Source organism: Bos mutus, chromosome 25 (assembly GCF_027580195.1).
Source record: "Bos mutus isolate GX-2022 chromosome 25, NWIPB_WYAK_1.1, whole genome shotgun sequence".
Classification (NCBI taxonomy): domain Eukaryota; kingdom Metazoa; phylum Chordata; class Mammalia; order Artiodactyla; family Bovidae; genus Bos; species Bos mutus.
This window is the reverse complement of record NC_091641.1, coordinates 35,496,296-35,518,906: the sequence shown is the minus strand read 5'-3', so window position 1 is coordinate 35,518,906 and position 22,611 is coordinate 35,496,296. Positions and strand designations below refer to the sequence as shown.

At 42.0% G+C, this 22,611-nt stretch overlaps 1 protein-coding gene across 8 annotated transcripts in view; it reads left to right on the top strand.

The window, feature by feature from the left end:
- The window catches only part of RBFOX1 (RNA binding fox-1 homolog 1), a 442,476-nt gene that overhangs the window by 322,588 nt on the left and 97,277 nt on the right, over positions 1 to 22,611 (top strand). For all 8 annotated transcript variants that reach the window (XR_011462653.1, XM_070362796.1, XM_070362797.1 and 5 more), the window contains exon 7: positions 5,237 to 5,290. Coding sequence is in view for 7 of the 8 variants with exons in the window: in XM_070362796.1 (XP_070218897.1) it covers positions 5,237 to 5,290 (54 nt within the window). In the remaining variant the exon portion in view is untranslated. The remainder of the gene's footprint in view (positions 1 to 5,236; positions 5,291 to 22,611) is intronic.

Genomic DNA, 22,611 nt, shown 5'->3' with positions numbered 1-22,611 from the left:
CATCTGTGGGGTCGCACAGAGTCGGACACGACTGAAGCGACTTAGCATCAGCAGCAGCAGAAGGAAAAAACAGCACAGGGTAGCCAAAAGATCGCTGATTTTTGGCCCCCAAGCCAAGCATGTAACAGGGAACAGACAAACTGGGGGCTTAAGTGAGGGTGGTCCCTGGTCACCCCAGCAAATTGGTCTGTAGGGAATTCCTGAAGGTGCCATTTCTGCTCATATTTGAAGAGAAGCAGAAATCTTGTATCATAGATGAAATTTAAATGTTGACAATAAACATGTATTTCAAAAAAAGAAAAAGTTACTGAGTGAACTGGATGCAATGTGCAAATGACTTTTCATTTTGGGCATTGCCTTCTGCAGCATTTCAAATACCAGATTCCTGGCATCTGCAGTACATGTCTTTAGAAAGCCTCAGGACAGTTTTGGAAATGCCTGTCGGGCATTTAAGGGTGCTTTCTTGAATGGGTTTTCCTTGAAATCCAACTCAGCAAAGCCCTGGAGAAGACATGTGTTGATTTGTTTGTGTGCACATTCAGACCTGTCTTTTAACACCCTATATAGCCATAGTTAACACGGAGGACCTCAGCCAGTGTTTTCTACAGAAGGCTGGCAGATGACCTTTAAGAAGCTGAATTTAAGGAGGGGAGCACTGATTTGGAGGCAGCCCCTTGAAGCAGGGCTGCAGAGGGGTCCCTCTAAACAGCTCTTATGTCTGATGTGGAGTGAGACCCCCATGTGTCTGGTGTCTGCTCCATTGCCTTCTTGTATGGGGGCTCTGGGAGGCTGGGAGCCATGGGCTTTTATCAGCAATTCTCCCTTTGCTGTAAGCCTCATTGTTCGGTTTAATGTCCTTGATCAAAATCTCTGAATTCGTGAGGCCTGGGGACAAACACAAACTGCCTTAGAAATTAAAACTGGGATCATTTTGTCCGTCTTCCTGACAGTGCAGGCTCCTGTCTCCAGCAGGGTGATCCCAAGGGTCCCTTCCAGGTACTAGAAGGAGTGGAAGGGACTAGGAGACCATTTGCATGTGATTTGCATGCATTTACATAAGCCTGCAAGAGCCCTGTTAAGTATGAGCAGAGGTGATTTTCAAGAGCTGGATTCTTATTGCCTTTCCCTTGAAGATAGTCACCCCTAATGGTGCCTCCCCTTTTTTTGTAAATGTGTATAAGGAAGCAGGTCATCGATGGTTGGAAGGAGAGCACAGCCAAAAAGGAATGAGTCCATTAGAAAAAAGCTCTTTATTCTTTCAGTTCCTTTAGAGCAAAACTAAGTAAATATTTATGGATCCAAACACACAGTTTTGTATGTTGGGAATTCACTTCGGACAGCAGTCAGTCCCGCTCGCTTTACCATCAATTTTAATGAGGGAGGGTGGTTATAGAAACAATTAAGAGCAAGCGAAGAAAGAAAAAAGAGAAATCTAAGCGGTGTTAACTGCTTTGCAGAAAACAAAGCTGGGAATTGCATCAGGGAACAGCCTGAAGACTGGGGAAGGGAGAGACATTAGGCAGCCTGCCCTGGAGAAGACGTTGTTGTTCAGTTGCTCAATTGAGTCTGACTCTTTGCAACCCATGGACTGCAGCACGCCAGGCTTCCCTGTCCTTCGTTGTCTTCCAGAGTTTGCACAAACTCATCCATTGAGTCGGTGATGCCATCCAATCATTTCATCCTCTGTCACACCCTTCTCCTTTTGCCTTCAGTTTTTCCCAGCATCAGGGTCTTCTCCAATGAGTCGGCTCTTTGCATCAAGTAGCCAAAGTATTGGAGCTTCAGCTACATCATCAGTCCCTCCAATGAATATCCAGGGTTGATTTCCTTTAGAATTGACTGGTTTGATCTTGCAGTCCAAGGGACTCTCAAGAGTTCTCCAGCACCACATTTTGAAGGCATCAGTTCTTCGGTGCTCAGCCTTCTTTATGGTCCAACTCTCACATGCGTACATGACTGCTGGAAAAACCATAGCTTTGACTAGAGGGAACTTTTTCGGCAAAGGGATATCTTTGCTTTTTAATATGCTGTCTGGGTTTGTCATAGCTGGTAAACTTTGAGTACTGGGCAGATTTGTCCAAGCAGAGCAAGCAGTGGGTACAATTCAGAATGCTCTAGAAGGATCTTTGGTTCTTTAGAAAAGATTTAATAGGCCAATATCACCATAGATTGGAGGGAGGGAAACAGTGGTACCATATAAAGGGACTGGAGTTAGATTATGTGGACTTGTTTGTTGCCATGTACTTAAGAAATAGAAATGTCTAGGCTAGCATGATGGCATTGGTAAGAGAGGGATGTAGAGAGAGTAGAAGTACCTTTTCAAAGTCTAACCTATAGGATTTTTTAATGGATGGTACAGGATATGTGAGGATTAAGGGAGCATCAAGGCATTATTGATCAAGAATTCTGTTTTGAGGAATGAAGCGGATGGAGATGCCATTTGCTGAAGGGGGTGTCTTGGTGAGAAATCCACTTCAGAGGGAGGAGGGAAATGAGAAGTTAGGTTTCCATGTCTGAGGTGTGGTTCAGATGTGCCTTTGTTTCTCCTCCGGTGGGAGTAGAGTAGCTTTATGTAAGAGTCAGGACCAGTGATGGGAAGAAGGGAAAACCCTCTTCTGATGTTTCCAGGGCTCCCTGAGCAGTATCATTGGATTTTGCTGCTCCCAGATCCTAGCTGGCTTCTTGTAGAGGAGACCTACTCAGTTATCGCTCTCAATTAATGCTTGTGACTGTAAGATGGCACGGATTTCCTGAGGAGGGAGAGTATTGTTTTGTTTCTTTTATGTTTATATTAATTGAAAGTTTTCTATAGGGAGATATAGTAAACTGGTAGATCATTGGTAGATAGATAATGCCATGAAGCTGTGTGCCTAAGAAGATGTCAGGTCAGCTTTGATAAGAGCTGATAAGTTGATTGATCAATCAAAAGACATAATAGAAATGATACAGATGGATGGATGAATGGATGGACGGACAGATAGATGATAGATAGATGCGTCCGGCATGAATGAAGTTGCAGCTCACCCTCCATCTCCTATTGCTGACGATCCTTCAGTTCTACCATCTCCCACCCCCTCTCCCTTCTCTTCTTGCGTGTTCCTTTGATGCCAGCTCCTGGATGCCAGCCGTTATACTGCTATCCTTTTCAAGGTGTAAGATTAAAAATGTCTTCTTTATTTTTTGTTTTTATGTGTTATTTGTGTGCAAAGTATTATAAACCTATATAGCCAATTGTGTCAGTTGGGTATCTAAGCTAACTTTGTTGGACTTACAAACAAACTGGACATATGCACATGCTCTCAGAATGGAACTTGTTCATATGTAGGGGAGTTACTCTATCTGTCTTCCTCAGTGGCTACAGTCCATGGGGTCACAAAGAGTCAGACATGATTGAGCACACACACACACACACACACACGCTTCCTTAGTGGCTCAGTAGGTTGTGGCTACCTCTCAGCTGTTCTTATAGGTGCATCACTTGTACCAGGCAATGGGATGGCACACCTCTCCCTTCCAGAAAAAGCTCTGAGAGTACTTGTCAGAAATACCTTCTCTCACATCACAACTCTCACCATTGCTTTTTCTCAGGAGCATTTAGTAAAGGACCTCTGGTGTTTAACCTTCAGCCCAAGGACACAGGGTTTCCCATACCTGTCCCCTGTCTTTCAGCAGTTCTATAATAGATGCTTTCACACACACACACACACACACACACACACAAAACAGAAGAAACAGGAATTAATCACTAAACCCTAAAGTATGATCATTTTTTGAGCTGGTGGTTTAGTCACCAAGTCGTGTCTTGAGAACCCATGGACCATAGCCTGCTAAGCTCCTCTGTCCATGGAATTTCCCTGGCAAGAATACTGGAGTGGGCTGCCATTTCCTTCTCCAGGGGATCTTCCCAACCCCGGGACTGAACCTATGTCACCTGCATTGCAGGTGGATTCTTTAGCACTGAGCCACCAGGGAAGCCCATAGATTGTTCCCTAAATAGTGTGCAGTGCTTGTGTAGTGCAGATAGCTTCCTGATTTGCAGATAATCTTGTTTGCTATTTTCTTAAGTAGAAGTTTCTAAAGGGCCAGGATTTATTTTACAGAAAATGCACCATGCAGAACATTTGGAAAATTACAAAATTCTGTTAATCCTATATACAGGTTATTTGAAAGTTCTCTTAGATATCATGCATTGACTAAGAATTTGTATGGTTCTTGAATTCTTCAAAATGTATTCCACACAATCTATAGTGAATGAATGTCATTTTATTTGGGTTTTAGAAAGCACTTTGGAATTCTATGGGGTCTCTGGGTCACAATTAGGAATGACAATTATTAGAATATAGACTCTTGCTCCTTGGAAGAAAAGTTATGACCAACCTAGACAGCATATTAAAAAGCAGAGACATTACTTTGCCAACAAAGGTCCATCTACTCAAAGCTATGGTTTTTCCATAGTCATGTGTGGATGTGAGAGTTGGACTATAAAGAAAGCTGAGCGTGGAAGAATTGATGCTTTTGAATTGTGGTGTTGGAGAAGACTCTTGAGAGTCCCTTGGACTGCAAGGAGACCCAACCAGTCCATCCTAAAGGCAATCAGTCCTGGGTGTTCATTGGAAGGACTGATGCTAAAGCTGAAACTCCAATCCTTTGGCCACCTGATGCGAAGAGCTGACTCATTAAAAAAGACCCTGATGCTGGGAAAGATTGAAGGCAGGAAGAGAAGGGGACAACAGAGGACGAGATGGTTGAATGGCATCACTGACTCAATGGACATGAGTTTGAGTAAACTCTGGGAGTTGGCAATGGACAGGGAGGCCTGGCGTGTTGCAGTCCATGGGGTCACAGAGAGTCAGACATGACTGAGCTACTGAACTGAACTGAAGAATGTTTCTAAAAGAATTCTGTTTTATGTGAGCTTCCAAATTTTTGCAAACTTAATACAAAGAGAGGTGATGGATTATCTAGCAGTGATACATGAAAGAAGAACAAAATACTTAAGTTATTATAGGGGCTTTAGAAAATATGGATATGGGGCAAAATCAATCACCATATCCTTTTCAAAAGGTTCATCTGTAGCTGGTCAGTAGTTTCTGTACTATTATGTAGGCAGAAAATCAAAGAAGGCCATAAATCCATAAAAAAAAAAAAAACGCCAACCCATTTGACTTGTGGTTAACTTGCAATGATATGAGTTGTTGAATCAAATGTGATAACATTTTTGTGTATTTGTTTTAAGGCTGGAAATTGAATCCAGTTGTGGGTGCAGTGTACAGTCCTGAATTCTATGCAGGTAAAGAGTTTCTCTTTGCATGATATTTTCTTTGTCTTTCCTACATGTGCTTTGCCTGCCTATAAAGAGTGGGTTTCATCAAATAATCTGAACCAATAAATTCCTGTCCTCCCAAGTTCTGAATGATTTTTTTTAAGGCAAAACCAAAAGTGTTCAAAAAATCTTAAAAAAAAAATAAAGGGGAATCATGTAAGTTACATTGTGATATAAGCATGGGGCCACAGCCCCTTGTGATGTTTCACATAGATTTTGCCTCAAAAAAAGCATTGAGATTTTGTTCAAGAGCCTTTGAACAAATGTTTGGCTGTTCACACAGGTTTTCTTTCAATGTGCCTGAATGTGTTTTTGAGCCATACCTTTCCATTTGGAGTTGCATTTTTTTTTCCCTTGGCAAAGCAGAGAATTGGACTAATTATCCCAATGATGTGGCAGTGAGTTGGAATTGCAAAGAGAATTATTTAGGAAACTAGGAAAGTTAAGTTCTCCTTCTTTCTCCATTAATCAATGTTCCGTAGTGGTTCCCTTTCTCTCTGCTTTGCCTTCAAGGGTCTATATCTTTTTCCTCATCCCTTCCTTGCTGCCCACCAACGACCACTCAAATCCTCTGTCCCAGAAAACTTGGTCATCAAATTTGGGGAGAGAGTAACCTGGAAGCAACAGCAGCTGAGACTGGTTTTTTATTTTTTTGCTCGGCTTTGCCCGTTAAACTTCTACCAGTTATTTTTCCTGCTCATGAACAAAGCTGCATTGAACATCTGGGATGTTCAACCTAATCAACCTCAGTAGATTTGCCATGTAGAGGGTTGATAAGAAGTCTTGCTTCGATGTGGCCCTTGCTTTTTAATAAGGAGAAATCAACGACCCATTGGTCTATATCCACTCTTTTGTAATCTCTTGATGGTAAGCCACTCCCCTTGCTTTCTCTCTTCTGTGATGCTCTACATCGGTCATTTTCCTGAAAGTCAACACTGACCTTAGTGGATGACAAAGGAGTATAGGAAACTTTAATAGCTGCTCTAGCACAAAAACCAACTTGATTTTAAAAGATGGTAAATCTGGAAAGGCCCAACATGATAGCTGAGTTCCAGATTTTAGATAGACAGTGTTTGGAGTTGTTCTTCATGTGTGAATTTTATTACAAGCCTGGGCTACATCAAGGGACTCTAATAGTGAAGTAGTTGTGCTGACTCCTATGTGAGGGGGTGGGGAAGGACCTAGCTTTGAGACTTTCTATGATTATGTGGTGGGATCCACTTCCCACGAGGACATATCACGGAGTGAGAAACGTGGCTGTTACTCTCAGGCACCCTGGGATGGAACCCTGGTTTCTCTGCTTACCAGATGTTTGACTCTAGGCAAGTTGCTTAACCTCTCTGTGCCTCAGCGTCTTCATCTGTTCCGTGGGAGATGGTGGTAGTAACAAACTCACAAGTATTTATAAGAATTACATGGGTTGATATATGAAGAGTATTGGTGCATAACCGGCACCATATAAATGTTGGGGAAATACAGATAAATAAGTTAATGCCCCACCTCTCTGCCATAAGGGGAAAGTTAACTGAGAGCTGATTCTGCTGAATTCTGGGTGACCCACTAGACTAAAAGATTCTCTTCTCAATGTGAGAGACCAGTGCTTCAGGGCTTAGGGTATACAGTCCAGGGGGCACAGACATTGCTGGGGTTGCCCAATCCAAATCTCCAAATCTCCAAAGAAATGAAATCTCCCAAAAGGGCAAGGAGGAAGTTGGAAAGCAGCTTCTGTGTATTTGCAGGTGGTGCCCGGTAAGATGGAGTTGCTAGAATAGAAAGGTGGCAGATTTTCTCTCTGTGTGTGTGCCAGTGTGCATGTCTTCCCCCCAAAAATAATGAGATCAAGAACAGGAAGCTTAACACTGTCCTATGAGGAGGTAGAGTATGAATGTGTGAGTTGAATCAGAGAGAAGACAGTACATTTTTTTAGCCCCATGCAATATAATTACTGTTCACCTTTGGCTCATGCAGCCAGGAAAACACCAAATTATCTCCCTTACAAGTGACTTCAAACCTCTTTGCATGTATGTGAGTGTCTAAGAGGTTGTTAATTCAGAAGAAACCATCCAGAATGACTTACACATACAAGAATAGATGAATCGGTATAACTCTTAGAGCGTTAGAGCAACCATTGAAATGAGCCCTGGGCCCAGCCTCAAAAGTCAGGTCTCTGGACTCCAGGGAAAGAATCAGTTATTATAAGGGTTACTATTGACTGAGTATTTTTTGGTCAGGCCCTGTTTTAAGCACTTTACCTAAATGAATGTATTTGAATCCTCACAGCAGTTTCCCAAATGTGGAAACTAAAGTCCAAAGAGTTTGCATCACGGGATTAAGATTTCACAGCTGGTAAGAAGCCGGCTAGAGTTGAAGTTAAGAGCCTGTGTTCTTTGCAACCAGCTTATTCTGCTTTATTTTTTATGAATGTTAGAAGTCATCATTCTTACTGAGCATGCCTTCTGATAGGAGATCACATTACTACTCTGTCCAAATAAGGCAAATTAAAGAGAGAAATGAAATGATCATTTTGGATTATTCCAACCACCATGCATGCTGCTTATGCTCAGTCGCTCAGTCACATCCAGCTGTTTGCAAGCCCACGGATTGTAGCCCTCTAGGCTCTTCTGTCCATGGGATTCTCCAGGCAACAGTACTGGAGTGGGTTGCCATTTCCTCCTCCAGGGAATCCACCATCATATTTAGATGTATTAACTGGTTGTGTCAGGGGAAGTTTTCAGGAGCCTGGACAACTGGATAATTATTTCTATGGGCTGCTCCAATAAACTTGAATCTAAAAAAAAGGTGGCGGCTGGAGACAGATAAGTAAATGTTACTTGAGGAATCTGAGTATTTGTGTTTGGTGTGGCCAGTACCTGGGCCGTCCTTCAGAACCAGAGGCTGTCTTTTTTTGCCCGTACGTTTGTCTGTGTAGGTAGACAGTGTGGGTGTGTGCTCAGTTGCTCAGTCGCTCAGTCGTGTCCGACTATTTGTGACCCCATAGACTGTAGCCCGCCAGGCTCCTCTGTCCATGGGATTCTCCAGTTAAGAAGACTGGAGTGGGTTGCCAGAGTTCATGATATTCAGAAATCTGGGAAAATGTTGCTGCAACCTCAACACTCCAGAACAATTCCTTTGAAATACTTGAAGACCCATAAACCCTGAGAATCCTGCTAGCTTCCATTTGAAATTTCAGGCACCTGTGTGTGTGGAATGCATATATGCAAAACAGAGCCGTAGAACTTATTCATTTCCATAACCAGGTATAATGCCTTATGTTATCCGTTTAAATATCCATGACTAAGAATCTAGGGGGCATTCGAAATTTCCCCAAGTATAAAAATAGTCAGGATTTATCTTGAAATTTTGAATGTGCCCCAGAGCTGAAATGAAGACCATGTCATTGATTTGCTGTGGGTATTTCATAGGTCAGCACTGTATCTACCTGAGATAGAGAACCAGCCTTATTTTATTAGTCATTTCTATATATAAGATTTTTGCATTAATGACAAAGATCACCATATCCCCATAGTATAATCATTGATTTTCTGAAGCTTATACAGAATTAACAACCCAGCCTCCAATTGTCTCCCAGAATGGGCAGGAAAAGTCCACATATTTTGTAAATTAAAATCAATATTTTCAATTTCTCCTTAAGGTAATTTTCCTAATTTAGTGGACTTTTCCCTAACATTTATTTTCTCTTTAATTATAAAATGGCAGGTTATTGATTTTCGTCTATACCCTCTTGACGCCCTGAGTGCATTTTTATTGCTAATGCAGGGTGGGGGTGGGGAGAACAGTTACACCTCTTAATGAGGATCTTTAATTACTAGCTGAACAGTATTAATTTGCTTTGATAAATTATGACACACACTCTCCCTCACACACACATTCCAGGGGAACCATTTAGAAACCTGTTATGAAAGGTCTTTCACTGGGAGTGGTTTTTCTGAACTCTCATCAAGTTATGCCTGTAAGGACTCTTTTAAATGCTTATCCAGTCCCAGTCTCCAGAAGCAGATATACCTAAATCAGCATATTCTATGAACATACATAAATCTCCTCCAAAGACAAGTGGATGGTTTCCTATAAAACTAAGCAGCAGCATTGATGATTTTTTTCTAAGCCTAATGATCTTCAGACTCCTTGAGGCGTATTCTCATGACAAATGATTGATAAGTCAATAGAAAAAAAAAGCCCAGGTGAGTTTCAAAGACTCCAGTCAGCTTCTATGGGCATTCCATTTTAGAGTCAAAATAAAATTGAAGGTACTAAATAGAAGAAGAATATCTGCAAATGTCCGTTGCCAGTGTGCGCATGCTAAGTCATTTCAGTCGTGTCTGACTATATGAAACCCTAGGGGTGTAGCCCCCAGAATTCTCTGTCCATGGGATTCTCCAGGCAAGAAGACTGGAGTGGGTTGCCATACCCTCCTCCAGGGGATCTACCTGACTCAGGGATCAAACCTGAGTCTCACGAATTGACAGGTAGGTTCTTTACCATTAGCACCACCTGAGAAGCCCACAATAGCATTTCTCAAGTTACTTAGTGTAATTAGAAACAGGATTTTTAAGAGGAGATCTCAACACTTTCCCTGTCATTGTGACAAGAGATTTTTTAAAAAAAAATTATATCCTTAAGGGATAATCATGATATCAAGCCAACACAACTGTTGATGGAAAGCACTTTTAATCTTCACACATAAGTGAAACGAAATAAAAATAAATAACAGAAGGCTATACACAGTTGTCGACATGGTGCTGACAAATGGCAAATTCATCCATTTCTTAGTTGCTGGTAAGATGGCGACAGAGCTCACACACACTGTTTATCATATCTGCCAACTCATTTCTGTGATTAAATATTCCATCAGTGGGGCTATAAGGCAGCAGAGCTTAACAAGATTCATAAGATGCTCCACTTGAACATGCATAACTCACTTCCGTGGATGGGGAGCACCCCGCCTGCAGAGGAAAATTGGAACGGAGTTAAATTACTCCACAAGTCATGATCAATGGAGAAAGGAAAAGCTCTTCCAATGCAGTGCAGATCTAAGATAGGGTTAGGTTTTGATGATGGGAAACACACAAAATCAAAAGGAGAGAGATACAGAGCCAGTTAACTTGGAGACCTTGAAGACGATGATGAACAATAGTCTGGGTGGGGTGACACTATTATCATTAGTGGATTTGGCGGTGGGGAGAGGGGGAAGAAGGGGGTCCTGAGTGGATCTTTCTTCTGAAAATAAATATTTCTGGTTTTGTGGGGGTGTGAAACAGAATGACACATACTCCAAAAAGGGCATACATGGCTGCAAAGTCACATCTGAAAAGTGGCCAGGTCTTAAAACCAGGTTATCCTGGGGTTATAGGGAGGATCAGATACCATAATGAGTATAATAAAACTTCACAGACTATAAGGTAAGATAGAAATATAAGAGATTAGTGTGATCTCTGAAGTCGCCTGGATTGATTGTGTCCACGTCAGCACAAAGCTGGCCACAGACCACGTGACTTGATACCAGGCTAGGTGATGGGAAAGAGGATTGGGATCAAATGAAGAGGATGGATGAGCACTGTGAGATTGCACATCTCAAAAGGGCAGCTGTATTTGACCTTGGATTACCTGAAGCAAGGTATTGGTTTTCTGTGAGCTCTTGGCCACTGTGAACCATGATTCATCTAAGAATTGGGTCAGAAGAAGGTTAGATGTAGGTCTCCCTGCCAGCTGCTCCTCTACCCCCACTTGAGTTTGCTGAGTCCATTACAACTAATAGAATGACCTTTAGCCACACTTTTGGATGGACTTCTTTCTAATTCCATTCCTGAAATTTGGATACAGTAGCTTCTGACAAAAGTAAGATTTGTCCAGAATCTGGGTTAGCCTGACATTTGTTGCTGTTGAAAAATTTGGTCACAGTCCTAGACTTTGGGTTGGGCTTGGGGTAATCTACCAAAAGCCTGGGTACCAAGCATGCCCCATCTGGGGTGATGGTCTTAGCATCCTGAAATAGTATGCGCTTAGTTGCTCGGTTATGTCCGACTCTTTGTGATCCCGTGGACAGTAACCTGCCAGGCTCCTTTGTCCATGGGATTCTCCAGGCAAGAATCCTGGAGTGGGTTGCTGTTCCCTTCTCCAGGGGATCTTCCCGACCCAGGGATTGAACTCGCATCTCCTGCATTGGCAGGCAGATTCTTTACTGCTGAGCCACCAGGGATGCCCCTCTACAGCTCTGCACTTCCTTGTAGCCACCCGGAGGACCAGCCCTGCCTGGCCTCAGAGCCATGGCGGTGAGGAGCTGCTCCACATGCACAGTGACCTTTGGCTCAGTGATATTTTGTATAATTTACACATCTGCCAGATTCCAGTGCAATGCACTCCAGTGAACTGGAACAGAAGAGTCCAGATTGAAGTCCCCAAGCAAAGGATTTTCAGCCTGGAAATGTTCCACTTCAAAGAGTTTATCTTGTACATCTGTTTACCTTTGCCTCCCCTTTCAGTTGCAATTCACTGTGCTTCTCCCCTCTGCACTCTGCATCTGTCTTATCAGATTTCATCCCAGCCCAGCCCACATTTGGCCTTAATTTTTATCTGCGTCCTTCCCTGTCCCACAGAGGGACTGCAGCTCAGCTTTGATGGGGCCCTGTGGGCGTTTTTGATCTTCAGATAGGATTAGAACTTGCTTATGTGCTGGAAACAGCATTTCCTAAATAAATGTGTCCCCATTCTATTGCATGGAAAGGCCATCAAGGCGAGCTACCCCCAAAGTGAGGAGTGTCAAGATGGTCCTTGTAGGAGATGCCCCACCTTTAGGCCATGGGAGGATGATGAGGTTCAGGTATGTGACTCTGGATAAATTTCACAGGGAAAGTTCTAGGCTGTCCTCATCAACATACTCAGCAATTTGAAACATCAGCAACATAAGACAACTTTGGGCACTTTCTCTGTGCCAAATTCTGCCTCTCCTCCCGTTCTTATAAAAATGTTATAGCCTTGTCTTCATTATAGAAATTATGAAACCAAGGTTTCACAGAGAGTTTCTCTCATTCATTTAAATCACAGAACTAGTATGTGAAGAATCTGTGTATCGTATGAGCATAACCCTTTTCTGGGCTTCCCTGGTGGCTCAGACAGTTAAGAATTTGCCTATGATGCAGGTGACTTGGGTTCGATCCGTAGGTCGGGAAGATCCCCTGCAAAAATAAACACAAAGCTTATTCCCTGGGGAGGTTTTGTGTTTCTGTTTAGCATTGCACTTGGTAGCAATTACACAATACTGCACGAATCCATGGGGTCAGCTGGCTGTCACTCAGTTACATGATGTCCATCAAGGGAGGGCCACAGAGAGAGGCTGTGAGTAAATTCACACATACCACTGGCTTCCTTTAACTCATCCTTTATATCAGAGTAGCAGGATCGAGGACCTGGGAAGCATCAAGCACTGTGGTAGGCGCTGGGGTAGCAGTGATTCCCTCCAGAATTTGGCAGAGCAATAAAGGATTCAGGCAAATAAACTCAGGTATAATAAATAATGGGCTTCCCCAGTGGCTCAGTGGTAAATAATCTGCCTGCAGTGCACGAGACGCAGGAGACATGGGTTCAATCCCTGGGTCAGGAAGATCCCCTGGAGGAGGGCATGGCAACCCACTCCAATATTCTTGCCTGGAGAATCCCATGGACAAGGAGACTGGCAGGCTACAGTCCATAGGGTTGCAAAGAGTTGGGCATGACTGAAGCGAATGAGCAGGCGTGAACACACATAATAAATAATGGTACCTCCTGGAAGACTGGAAAATAGCCAGGCTCTCTGCCTTAAAAGGGGTGCCATAAATTAGTTGTGAAAGGATAAGTAAGTGTTTGCCAGGAAAGAAGGCAGAGAGAAAGGCATTTTACTGCTGAGTAAGAAGGAATTTGGTAGTGTACAAAGGAGTTTTTCAACCTTTATCTTCAGAATCCATTGAGAAAATTCTAAAAAGAAACAAAAATAATACAAATGCTTGATGTTCATCTGAGATGGGAATTACTGGGGCAAAATCAGGTTTCTCCAAAGGCTGCAAAGTATTGACTAAGATCAAAGAGGACCTTCTAGAGAGAAGTTGCAAAAGACTTGATAATACCATAATCTGGATTCTGGTTTATCTTCTGATGGTTGACAAAGGCTTCCCTGGTGGCTCAGACAGTAAAGAATCTGCCTGCAATGTAGGAGACCTGTGTTCGATCCCTGGGTGGGGAGGATCCCCTGGAGGAGGGCATGGCAACCCACTCCAGTCTTCTTGTCCGGAGAACCCCATGGACAGAGGAGCCTGCGGGCTACAGTCCATGGAGTCACAAAGAGTCTGACACAACTGAGTGACTAACACACAGACAGACACACACCTATTGAAAGCTCTGATTAAAAAAATAAGAAGAAGAACACTTAGTGATGAGTTAGTACCCAGATCTATATTCAAAACAAATAGGAGTCTAATCATGAGGAATATATGTGGATTAACCCTGAAAGACTGAAAGATGTAAGAACACATTGGTTAGAAAAATTAGGGTTAGGGTTAGCGTTAGGGTTAGAGTTAGGGTTAGACCCCAGGATAGCAAAATACTGTTCAATAACCAAAGCTGTTACACTGATAAAAAGTCTCCTAGTTTTAATCTAAAGACTTTTCTTAGGAAAGAAAGCAAATTACCAGAGATTTTAAAAAATTATATGGATTCATTTTTCTCTTTAAGTTTTAACTTGAGCTGCCATTCTGTCATAAACCATTTTGTTTCTAAGTTTTGTGTGTTTTTTTTTGCTTTCCACTTTTAGTGTTCTCTTCAAAATTTATGGTTCACTGTTATTAGCCCAGGCAATGAAATTGTTGTGTAAATAGAGACATATTGGCCAAATATTGTTTAATATACTTTATGTTAATTATATGTATATACTTATTCTCTAAGCATAAAATGAAGTGGTCCCTTTTTCTTTTTAAAAAATGTAGTGTTGAAGAACCAACACGCAAATGGCAAAACCCTACTTAGACTAACTGCATTGATGACAGTTAATGCAATTCCAGAACTTCTATGGAACTGTTACAACCCATTACAGTCAAAATATTGGTTTATGAAAAATTAATAAAGCCAATGGAAAATGGAATCCAGCATCTGCATTAGCTATTAACACCAAAAGAATCAGCCAGAATTAATTATGCTGCATGATACATTCTAATGAGTTTTTCATTAAGCTGTATACCATTATGGAAACTAAACAAGGATTATTCAAAGAATAATGCCAACGGCTGTTTTTTTTTTTTTTTGAGAGATTAAATTAGTTAATGGGTTATACATTTAAATCTGATGCAAAGGTTAATCGATGTACACTCATAATTGTATTAAACTCAATATCATTTGAGAAACAAGAACACCCCAATATCACTGATATTTCCTCTGAAGAAAAATATGAGTTTATTTGTATGTTTCTAGTGTTTGTTTGATATATTGATACATGCGGTATTGTAAAGACTGAAACCTACTGTATTAGTTCTCTGTCATTTCAAAACCAATTTTCACCAGGTGAAATATTGTCCTTGCTGTCAGCTTCTGTGTGTGTGTGTGTGTGTGTGTAGTGTGACAGGCATATTTATATAAATGTATCTTACTACTCTTTGAAAGGGGCTTCCCAGGTGGTGCTAGTGGTAAAGGTGGGGGTGGGCATAGATGTGGGTTCAATCCCTGGGTCGGGAAGATCCCCTGGAGGAAGGCATGGCAACCCACTCCAGAATTCTTTCCTGGGAAATCCCATGGACAGAGGAGCCTGGTGGGCTACAGTCCTTTGGGTCACAAAGAGTCGGATACAACTGAGCAACTTAGCCTGCATGTGCTCTTTGAGAGATTCAAAGTTGAAGTATTTTTTATTCTCACCAAAAGAAAGAGGTCAGGATTTAAACCTAATCTGGGATAAGAAGGAAATTCAAGATGAATCTCTACAACCATCCCATGAGTACACCCAGTTCCTCCTAAAATCCAGTCCTGTAATAGGAAGTCAAGTATAAGAAGGGGGCACCAGGGAGAGCTTTTGGGTGTTTTGGACTCTTATAGCATCGTAGAGGTTCTTACCCCAGAAGATGAGAGGCAGAGAGAGAGAAAACCCATCTGACTCCTTTGCAGAGACGCCACTGTTTCCAGCCAAAGCACAATTTGTAATTTGTGTTTAACCCCAAGCAGAGATTGCACTCTAAAATATCTTCAGGAGCAGAGACTGCACCCTAAAATATCTTCAGGAGGAGGCTGTGAGATAGGTAAATGAAATGTGCAAATTGAAAGAGATACTAAGTGTTTTGCACTTACTTCCCACTCTTAAGATGTTTTCCATTAATTCTGTTACATTTAGCATTATGTTGTTGGTCAATCAAAACAGTATGTTTTTGTGGTTTAATCACTAAGTCATGTCAGATTCCTTGCAACCCCATGGACTGTAGCACACCAGGCTCCATTGTCCATGGAATTTCCCAGGCAAGGATACTGGAGTGGGCTGCCATATCCTTCTCCAGGGGATCTTCTCAACGAAGGGATGGAACCCATGTCTCTTGCATTGGCAGGCAGATTCTTTACCACTGAGCCACCAGGGAAGCCCCCAATCAAAATAGAATAGTAGTTACCAATTTGCTACTACTGTATTAAACAAACAAAACCAAGAGAACAAAATAAGTCCCCAATGGATCATATTTTGAGATTCCAAATAGTAGTGATTACTATTTCTGTTATTATTACTGAGATCATTTACTGATTAGCTACTATTTGCCAAACCCTTTCGTGTGATAATTTTAATCCTTACGATAGGACTCAATGAAATTGATAGTTTGTCCCTGTTTGGCAGATATGAAAACTGGAGGCTCAAGGTTATTAAATGATGAGGTCCAAAGAAACTGAGCAAAGCTAGAGATCAAAACTAAGCCTGAAAGTTTCCTAAAACCATGCTTTGCCAGCTACTCTATCTGAGCTTAAGGATTCACAATTTCTCCTCTGTTTCCTTCCTCCTTGTCTTGTTTCTATTTTGCGAGTGGGATTTTTTCTTATCTACAGAAGATACAACCTCCCCACAGACTTCCTTGGTTGGATTTAAAACCCTACCGCAGATTCTTCAAGTTGATCAGGAGCTTCTAGATGTAAATAACATCTTTAGCCTGGAAGAGTCAGATGTTTTCAGCCAGAAGATGACTGCAGAATCTTTAGACATAGTTTTGTTGAAATGAGTTTGGTGAATATTTATTAGGCCTTGCCTGGAAAATTGCATGGACAGAGGAGCCTGGTAGGCTACAGCCCATAGGGTTGCAAAGAGTCAGACATGAATGAATCGAGTTATACACATGCACACAGGCACGGGTTATTTATCATTCCAAGGTTAGAGAGGATATTTTATCAACTCTAAACCAAGTATCACTGTTGGTAAGTTTCATGAGAGAGTCTGAGCTTCAGAGTCATGCCAGGCTGGCTCAGATTTCGATTTTGTCTGATGTTTTTCTGCCTCTCAGCCTTAGATTCCTTGTGGGTTTAATAAGAAAAAAAAGTTCCAGTGCTTGTAGAACATACTTGGACCAGGAGCAGAAACTCAGTGTCATCTTATCAGTCTTCTTAATACCAGCTGTATTTAAGATTGTTTATATAGTTCTTGGATTTCCCAGGTGACACAGTGATAAAGAACCTGCCTTCCAATGCAGGAGACTGGGGTTCGATCCCTGGGTCAGGAAGATCCCCTGTAGGAAGAAATGGCAACCCACTCCAGTATTCTTGCCTGGAGAATCCCATACACAGAGGAGCCTGGTGGTCTGCAGTCCATGGGGTTGCAGAGAATTAAACACGACTGAGCAGCTGAGCACACATGTACACCCTATAGTCGCTTCGTTACCATGTTACCATTGCTGGTAATCCTGGAATCCCCTGAGAGCTTGTAGAAATGCAGACTCTCAGGCCCCACCCCATGGGGTCTCAAAGAGTGGGACATGGTGGAGCAACTACTTTCTTTCATACCTACTAGATCAGAAAGTTCATTTAAAAAGTATCCTGGCCCAGCCCATTGATTCAGTGCATATTAGCCTTTGAGAAGCAAGGCTCTAAGATGGCCCTTATCTATATACTGATGCCTGTGATCCAGAAGGCCAAATGCCTTAGGCAATAAAGCTTATTTTCATTGTTTGTCTTGTATTTGAATTGTTATCCTTCCACAAATGCCTTATGGGACCATATTTCTCCTTGTTCCATTCAAACAACAATGAATTATAAAGAAATTTGGGTGAAGAGTTAGAAAAAAAGAACATGTCTTCAAACTCTTTGGGGGATATTCATTTTTAACAAAACAAAGAACATTTAAAAATTTTGGCAAATATTGATAAAATGATACCTTCTGAAATTTTTAGTGCCCACTTCCTGGGAAGGGGCTAAGGCTGTCCTGAAAGACAATTATTTATAGTATTGTTCCAAATAGAAAGTAGACCTTAGAACAAGGGTCCCTAAACATGTTCCATAAAGGTCCCACAAGGCTCCTCTGTTCATGGAATTCTCCAGGCAAGAATAGTAGAGTAGGTAGCCATTCCCTTCTGCAGGGGATCTTCCTGACCCAGGGATCAAACCTGGGTCTGCTGCATTGCAGGTAGATTCTTTACCATCTGAGCCACCAGGGAAGCCCTACAGGGGTCCAGGTAGCAAATATTTTAGTCTTTGTGGGCCATATGTTCTCTGCTGCAATTACTTAGCTCTGTCATTGTGGCATAAAGCAGCCATAAATAAGATGCAAGTGAATGAGTATAGTTGTGTTCCAATAAAACTTTATTAATACTAAAATTTGAATTTTATATAATTTTTGCCTGTCACCAAATATTATTCTTCTACTGATTTTACTTTCCCCTCAGTCATAAACATGTAATCATTCTTAGCTCATGGCCATACAAAAAGGTGTAGGCCAGATTTGGCTAAAAATCTTCATCCTTAGCTCATGGCTAAGGTATGGCCAGATTTGGCTAAAAATCTGTAGCTTGCCTTCACCTAATTTAAAAGATTAGTTTTGAATCCCTGAACTGTTCACCTGAAACTATCACAACATTGCTAATCAGCTATGCCCCAAAACAAAATAAAAAGTTTTTTAAAAAAGATTAGCCTTAAGTCCATGGGTCCAGAAATCCCATTGGTTTATTTTGCATTTAGCACCACAGTAATTCTGTCTGTGTAACCTTGGGCAAAATGCTAAAACTCTCAATGTCTCAGTATCCCCATCTGTTAAATGGGTATAACAGTAGTACTTGTCTTATAGGGTAAATTAGGGGATAATCCAAAGGAAACATTGAGAGGGTTTGCCTGGCACATAGTAAATCTTCAATACGCAGTTTTTGGAACTGTTACTGTAACATATGAGGATCCAGTATATTTATTATCTTATTGAGTCAATTAAATATTTTCTGTAGAATCCTCTATTAGCCTAAATTTGGGAGGCAGGAGAATAAAGTGAAGCGAGTCATTACATTTTTTAAACAATAAACAATCAGGGAGAAAATTGTACAGATATCTGATGTACTATCCTTTTTCTCTGCAATTTTGTCAAAATAAAAAGTGAAAAGAAAAAAGCGATGTGTTTCTAAATAGGAAAATCAAAACTTCTTAAATAAATTGGAATGAGGGATTATTTACACTATAGGCAGATTCACTCCAGGGCTCCTTTAAATATGGAAATCCCTTGGCACAATTAAAACATGATTTGATTTATAAGAATTAAACATACATGCTGCATTTTCTGCAGCCTCTGTGCCTAAATGGAAATACCTCGGTACGTAAAACGCTCCCATAACCCTTCAGAGAAGCTCATCTTTCAGGCATATATAAAAGCTTTAGGTATTAGCTGTGAAAATATGCTTACATGGATTAGCTCAATGCTAGTCTATGTTCAAAAATGCGTAACTATAAAAGCCAAAATCGTCCACAGCCCTTCGGGGCTTTGGGTAAATTTGTCAATTGGAAGCAGTTACCTCCATTGGCAGGAACCACATGGCTATCTCCCCGGTCTCTAAAGAGAACAGAAGTTTGATGCTTATATGACCCTTCATAGGGAACCCTCACGATAGCTCATTATTGATCCTTAAGGCTAAGGTAGGGTTATTATGACAAAGTACCATTGACTGGGTATCATCTCTTCAAAAACAGACATTTATTTTCTCACAGTTCTGGGGGCTAGAAGTCTGAGATTTGGGAGTTGGCAGGATTTGACTTCTTCTGAGACCTCTCTCCCTGACTTGTAGATGGCCATCTTCTCCTGACTCGTGTCTTCCCTCGGTCCGCCCTCTGAGTCTGTGTCCTAATTCCTCTTTTTTGGGGACATCGGTTGTTGGAATTAAGTCCATTTTACCTTAATCACCTCTTTAAAGATGCTTTCTCCTGAGCTACTAGGTGTAGGACCTCAGTGTATGAATTTTGAGAGACCACCACTCAGTCCGTTACAGTAGAGCAAAGAGTGTGTGTGTCTTTTTTCTGGATGAGAAACCAAGGGTGACCTCTCTAGGACTGTGTAATTGATGACTGCATGCCTTCTTCCACAGCCAGCCTCCGCAGAACTTAACAGGACTAGCTCAAACTAGAAGTGAGGTACACTTTGATGTTGAAATGCTCCCAAGCAAAGACAAAATTGGTCAACGGACCATAGGGTCGGGATGAAAAGTAAATCAATTCTGCCTCTGCCCACAGAAGTATTCAGACCAAAGATATGTAACCATTTTCATTTTTCTTCTAAATATATGGAGATGACCCAGGGCCTGGTTTACTCTGAGCTCATCTGCAGAGCCTTGCATTGCTCTGCTGGGCTGCTGATTGTTGTCCAGTCACTAAGTCATGTCTGACTCTTTGTAACCCCATGGACTATAGTCCACCAGGCTCCTCTGTCCATGAGATTCTGGACAAGAATATTGAAGCGGGTTGCCATTTCCTTCTCCAGGGGATCTTCCTGACCCAGTGATTGAACCCATGTCTCCTGCTTGGCAGGCAAGTTCTTTACCACCTGCCAGATGGAGACAAATAGATCCAGTTTCTAGGAGGAGGAGAAGTGAGTGGGAAGGGAAGGGAGTTACCTCAGGGGAGGGAAACTTCCAGGGAGAAGGACCAGCCTGTGTGATGACCTGGAGGTGTGAAACTGTGCCCTTGTTCCAGTTGGCTTGTGTCCAATTTCATCACCTAAGGGTTGGCAGCAGAGAGAGAAAAAAAAAATGTAGACACTTTCTCCTTCCTGTCTGCTAGGAGACACTCCCGCTAGGCTGCTTCTTGCCCTTCCAAGGGCCAGAAATGGTCCTCTGCACAGTGGGGAATCTCCAGGTGAGAAGCAGAATTGAGCTACCCCATCTGAGGTCTGGATCCTGGCTCACCAGCCCCTGCGGGAGATGCCAAATCCTGCCTGAGAGTGGCCCTGGGGATGTACTTCTTGCCAGACTTTGGGATGCTGGTGGTTGTAGCACTCTGAGTATAAAGTGACAGGCTTTGCCAAAGGCTCCAGTGATCCCAAGATCATGGTCGGTCACATGGAGCCCGGTCCCTGCCAGTTGCTGATAGAGTCATCAACATTGCAGGAAACAGATGAGCAGGCCGCCCAGGTTCCACTTAAACTGGATGAGTCAACCTTCAAAGAACCAGAAAAGAGGAGGAGACAAGTGAGACCTGTAGGCATGCAAATCCCCAGCTATCAACAAGGGACAGAAAGGTTGGCTGGGAAAAGCACTGTTTTTATCAAAGAAAACAGAAATGAGGAAGTCTTTAAAAAATTATCATTTAATCACATTCTTGAGTCCCTCTGAGAGCCAGGTACTTTGGTGGGCATGGCAATCCACTCCAGTATTCTTGCCTGGAGAATCCCATGGACAGAGGAGCCTGGCGGGCTGCAGTCCACAGGGTCGCAAAGAGTTGGACACAACTGAAGTGACTTAACATGCACGCACGGGGATAAAAGGATGAGTATGATTTGGCTCTGATCCAGGGGGATTATCTGTAGCTGAGGACAACATGTAAATAAAAAGCTGTAATTCAGCATATCAAAGGATCTACTAGGGAGATTTTGAAGTGTGATAGAAGCATAGAAGATGGAGTAATTAATTAACCCCTGGGGACTGGGAAGAGAAGCGACTTTTAAACAATGAAGAAGGGTCGAGGTGGACGGCCTTTTTTTTTTTTTTTTTTTCAATTGAACCACATGTAATTGCTAATGTTCAACCATCTTTGACATAAGAAAAGTCAATTTCATATGGTTTAACCTAAATCCCCTGGAGGAGGAAATGACAACCACTCCAGTATTCTTGCCTGGGAAATCCCACGGACAGAGGAGCCTGGCAGCTTACAGTCCACAGGGTCTCAGAGAGTTGGACACGACTTATCCACTAAACAACAACAAGAAGAGCAGGAATAGAAGTTTCATCTCATCTGCCGAGGCTGACCTAGTGGTAGTAACTGCCTGGAAACTGTCAAGAATGACAGGATCCCAGGCTAATAGAAAAAGATACTATTGAAATTTGATGAAAGGTTTCTCCTGACTAATGGGTGGATAGATACTGGAATAGATGGATAATGGAATGGGTAGATACTGGTATAAATTGAACATACCTGCCATCCTTAAATTCTAAGGAATTTATAAGCAGAGGCATAGAAGTCTGAGAAATACCAGTATCAGCACAATAATTAGTTCTTGGTAGTTGGAAGTGGTGGGTCTATATTTGGGGGTGATGGCAGGGGCAGATTAGAGACTCAGTTCGAGAGACTCGTTAGAAAACTCAGTCAACGCTGTATCAAAAAGTGCCTAAAAAAAAAAAAAAACTTTTATTGGAGTATAGTTGATTTACATCATTGTATCTCATTGGAAAAGACTGATGCTGGGAGGGATTGGGGGCAGGAGGAGAAGGGGACAACAGAGGATGAGATGGCTGGATGGCATCACTGACTCGATGGACGTGAGTCTCAGTGAACTCCGGGAGTTGGTGATGGACAGGGACGCCTGGTGTGCTGCGATTCATGGGGTCACAAAGAGTCAGACACGACTGAGCGACTGATCTGATCTGATCTGATCTGATTGCTCTCTACTGTTTAGCAAAGTGATTCAGTTATATACATACGTACATCCACTCTTTTTAGTTTCTCTTCCCATATAGGTTATCTCAAACTGCCTTGATGACCTTATAAACACTTTTTTTTAGAAAAATATATTTTTATTGAAGGATAATTGCTTGTCCATATTATGTTGACTTCTGCCATACATCAACATGAATCAGTCATAGGTATACATATGGTACACACTCTTTATACTGCTG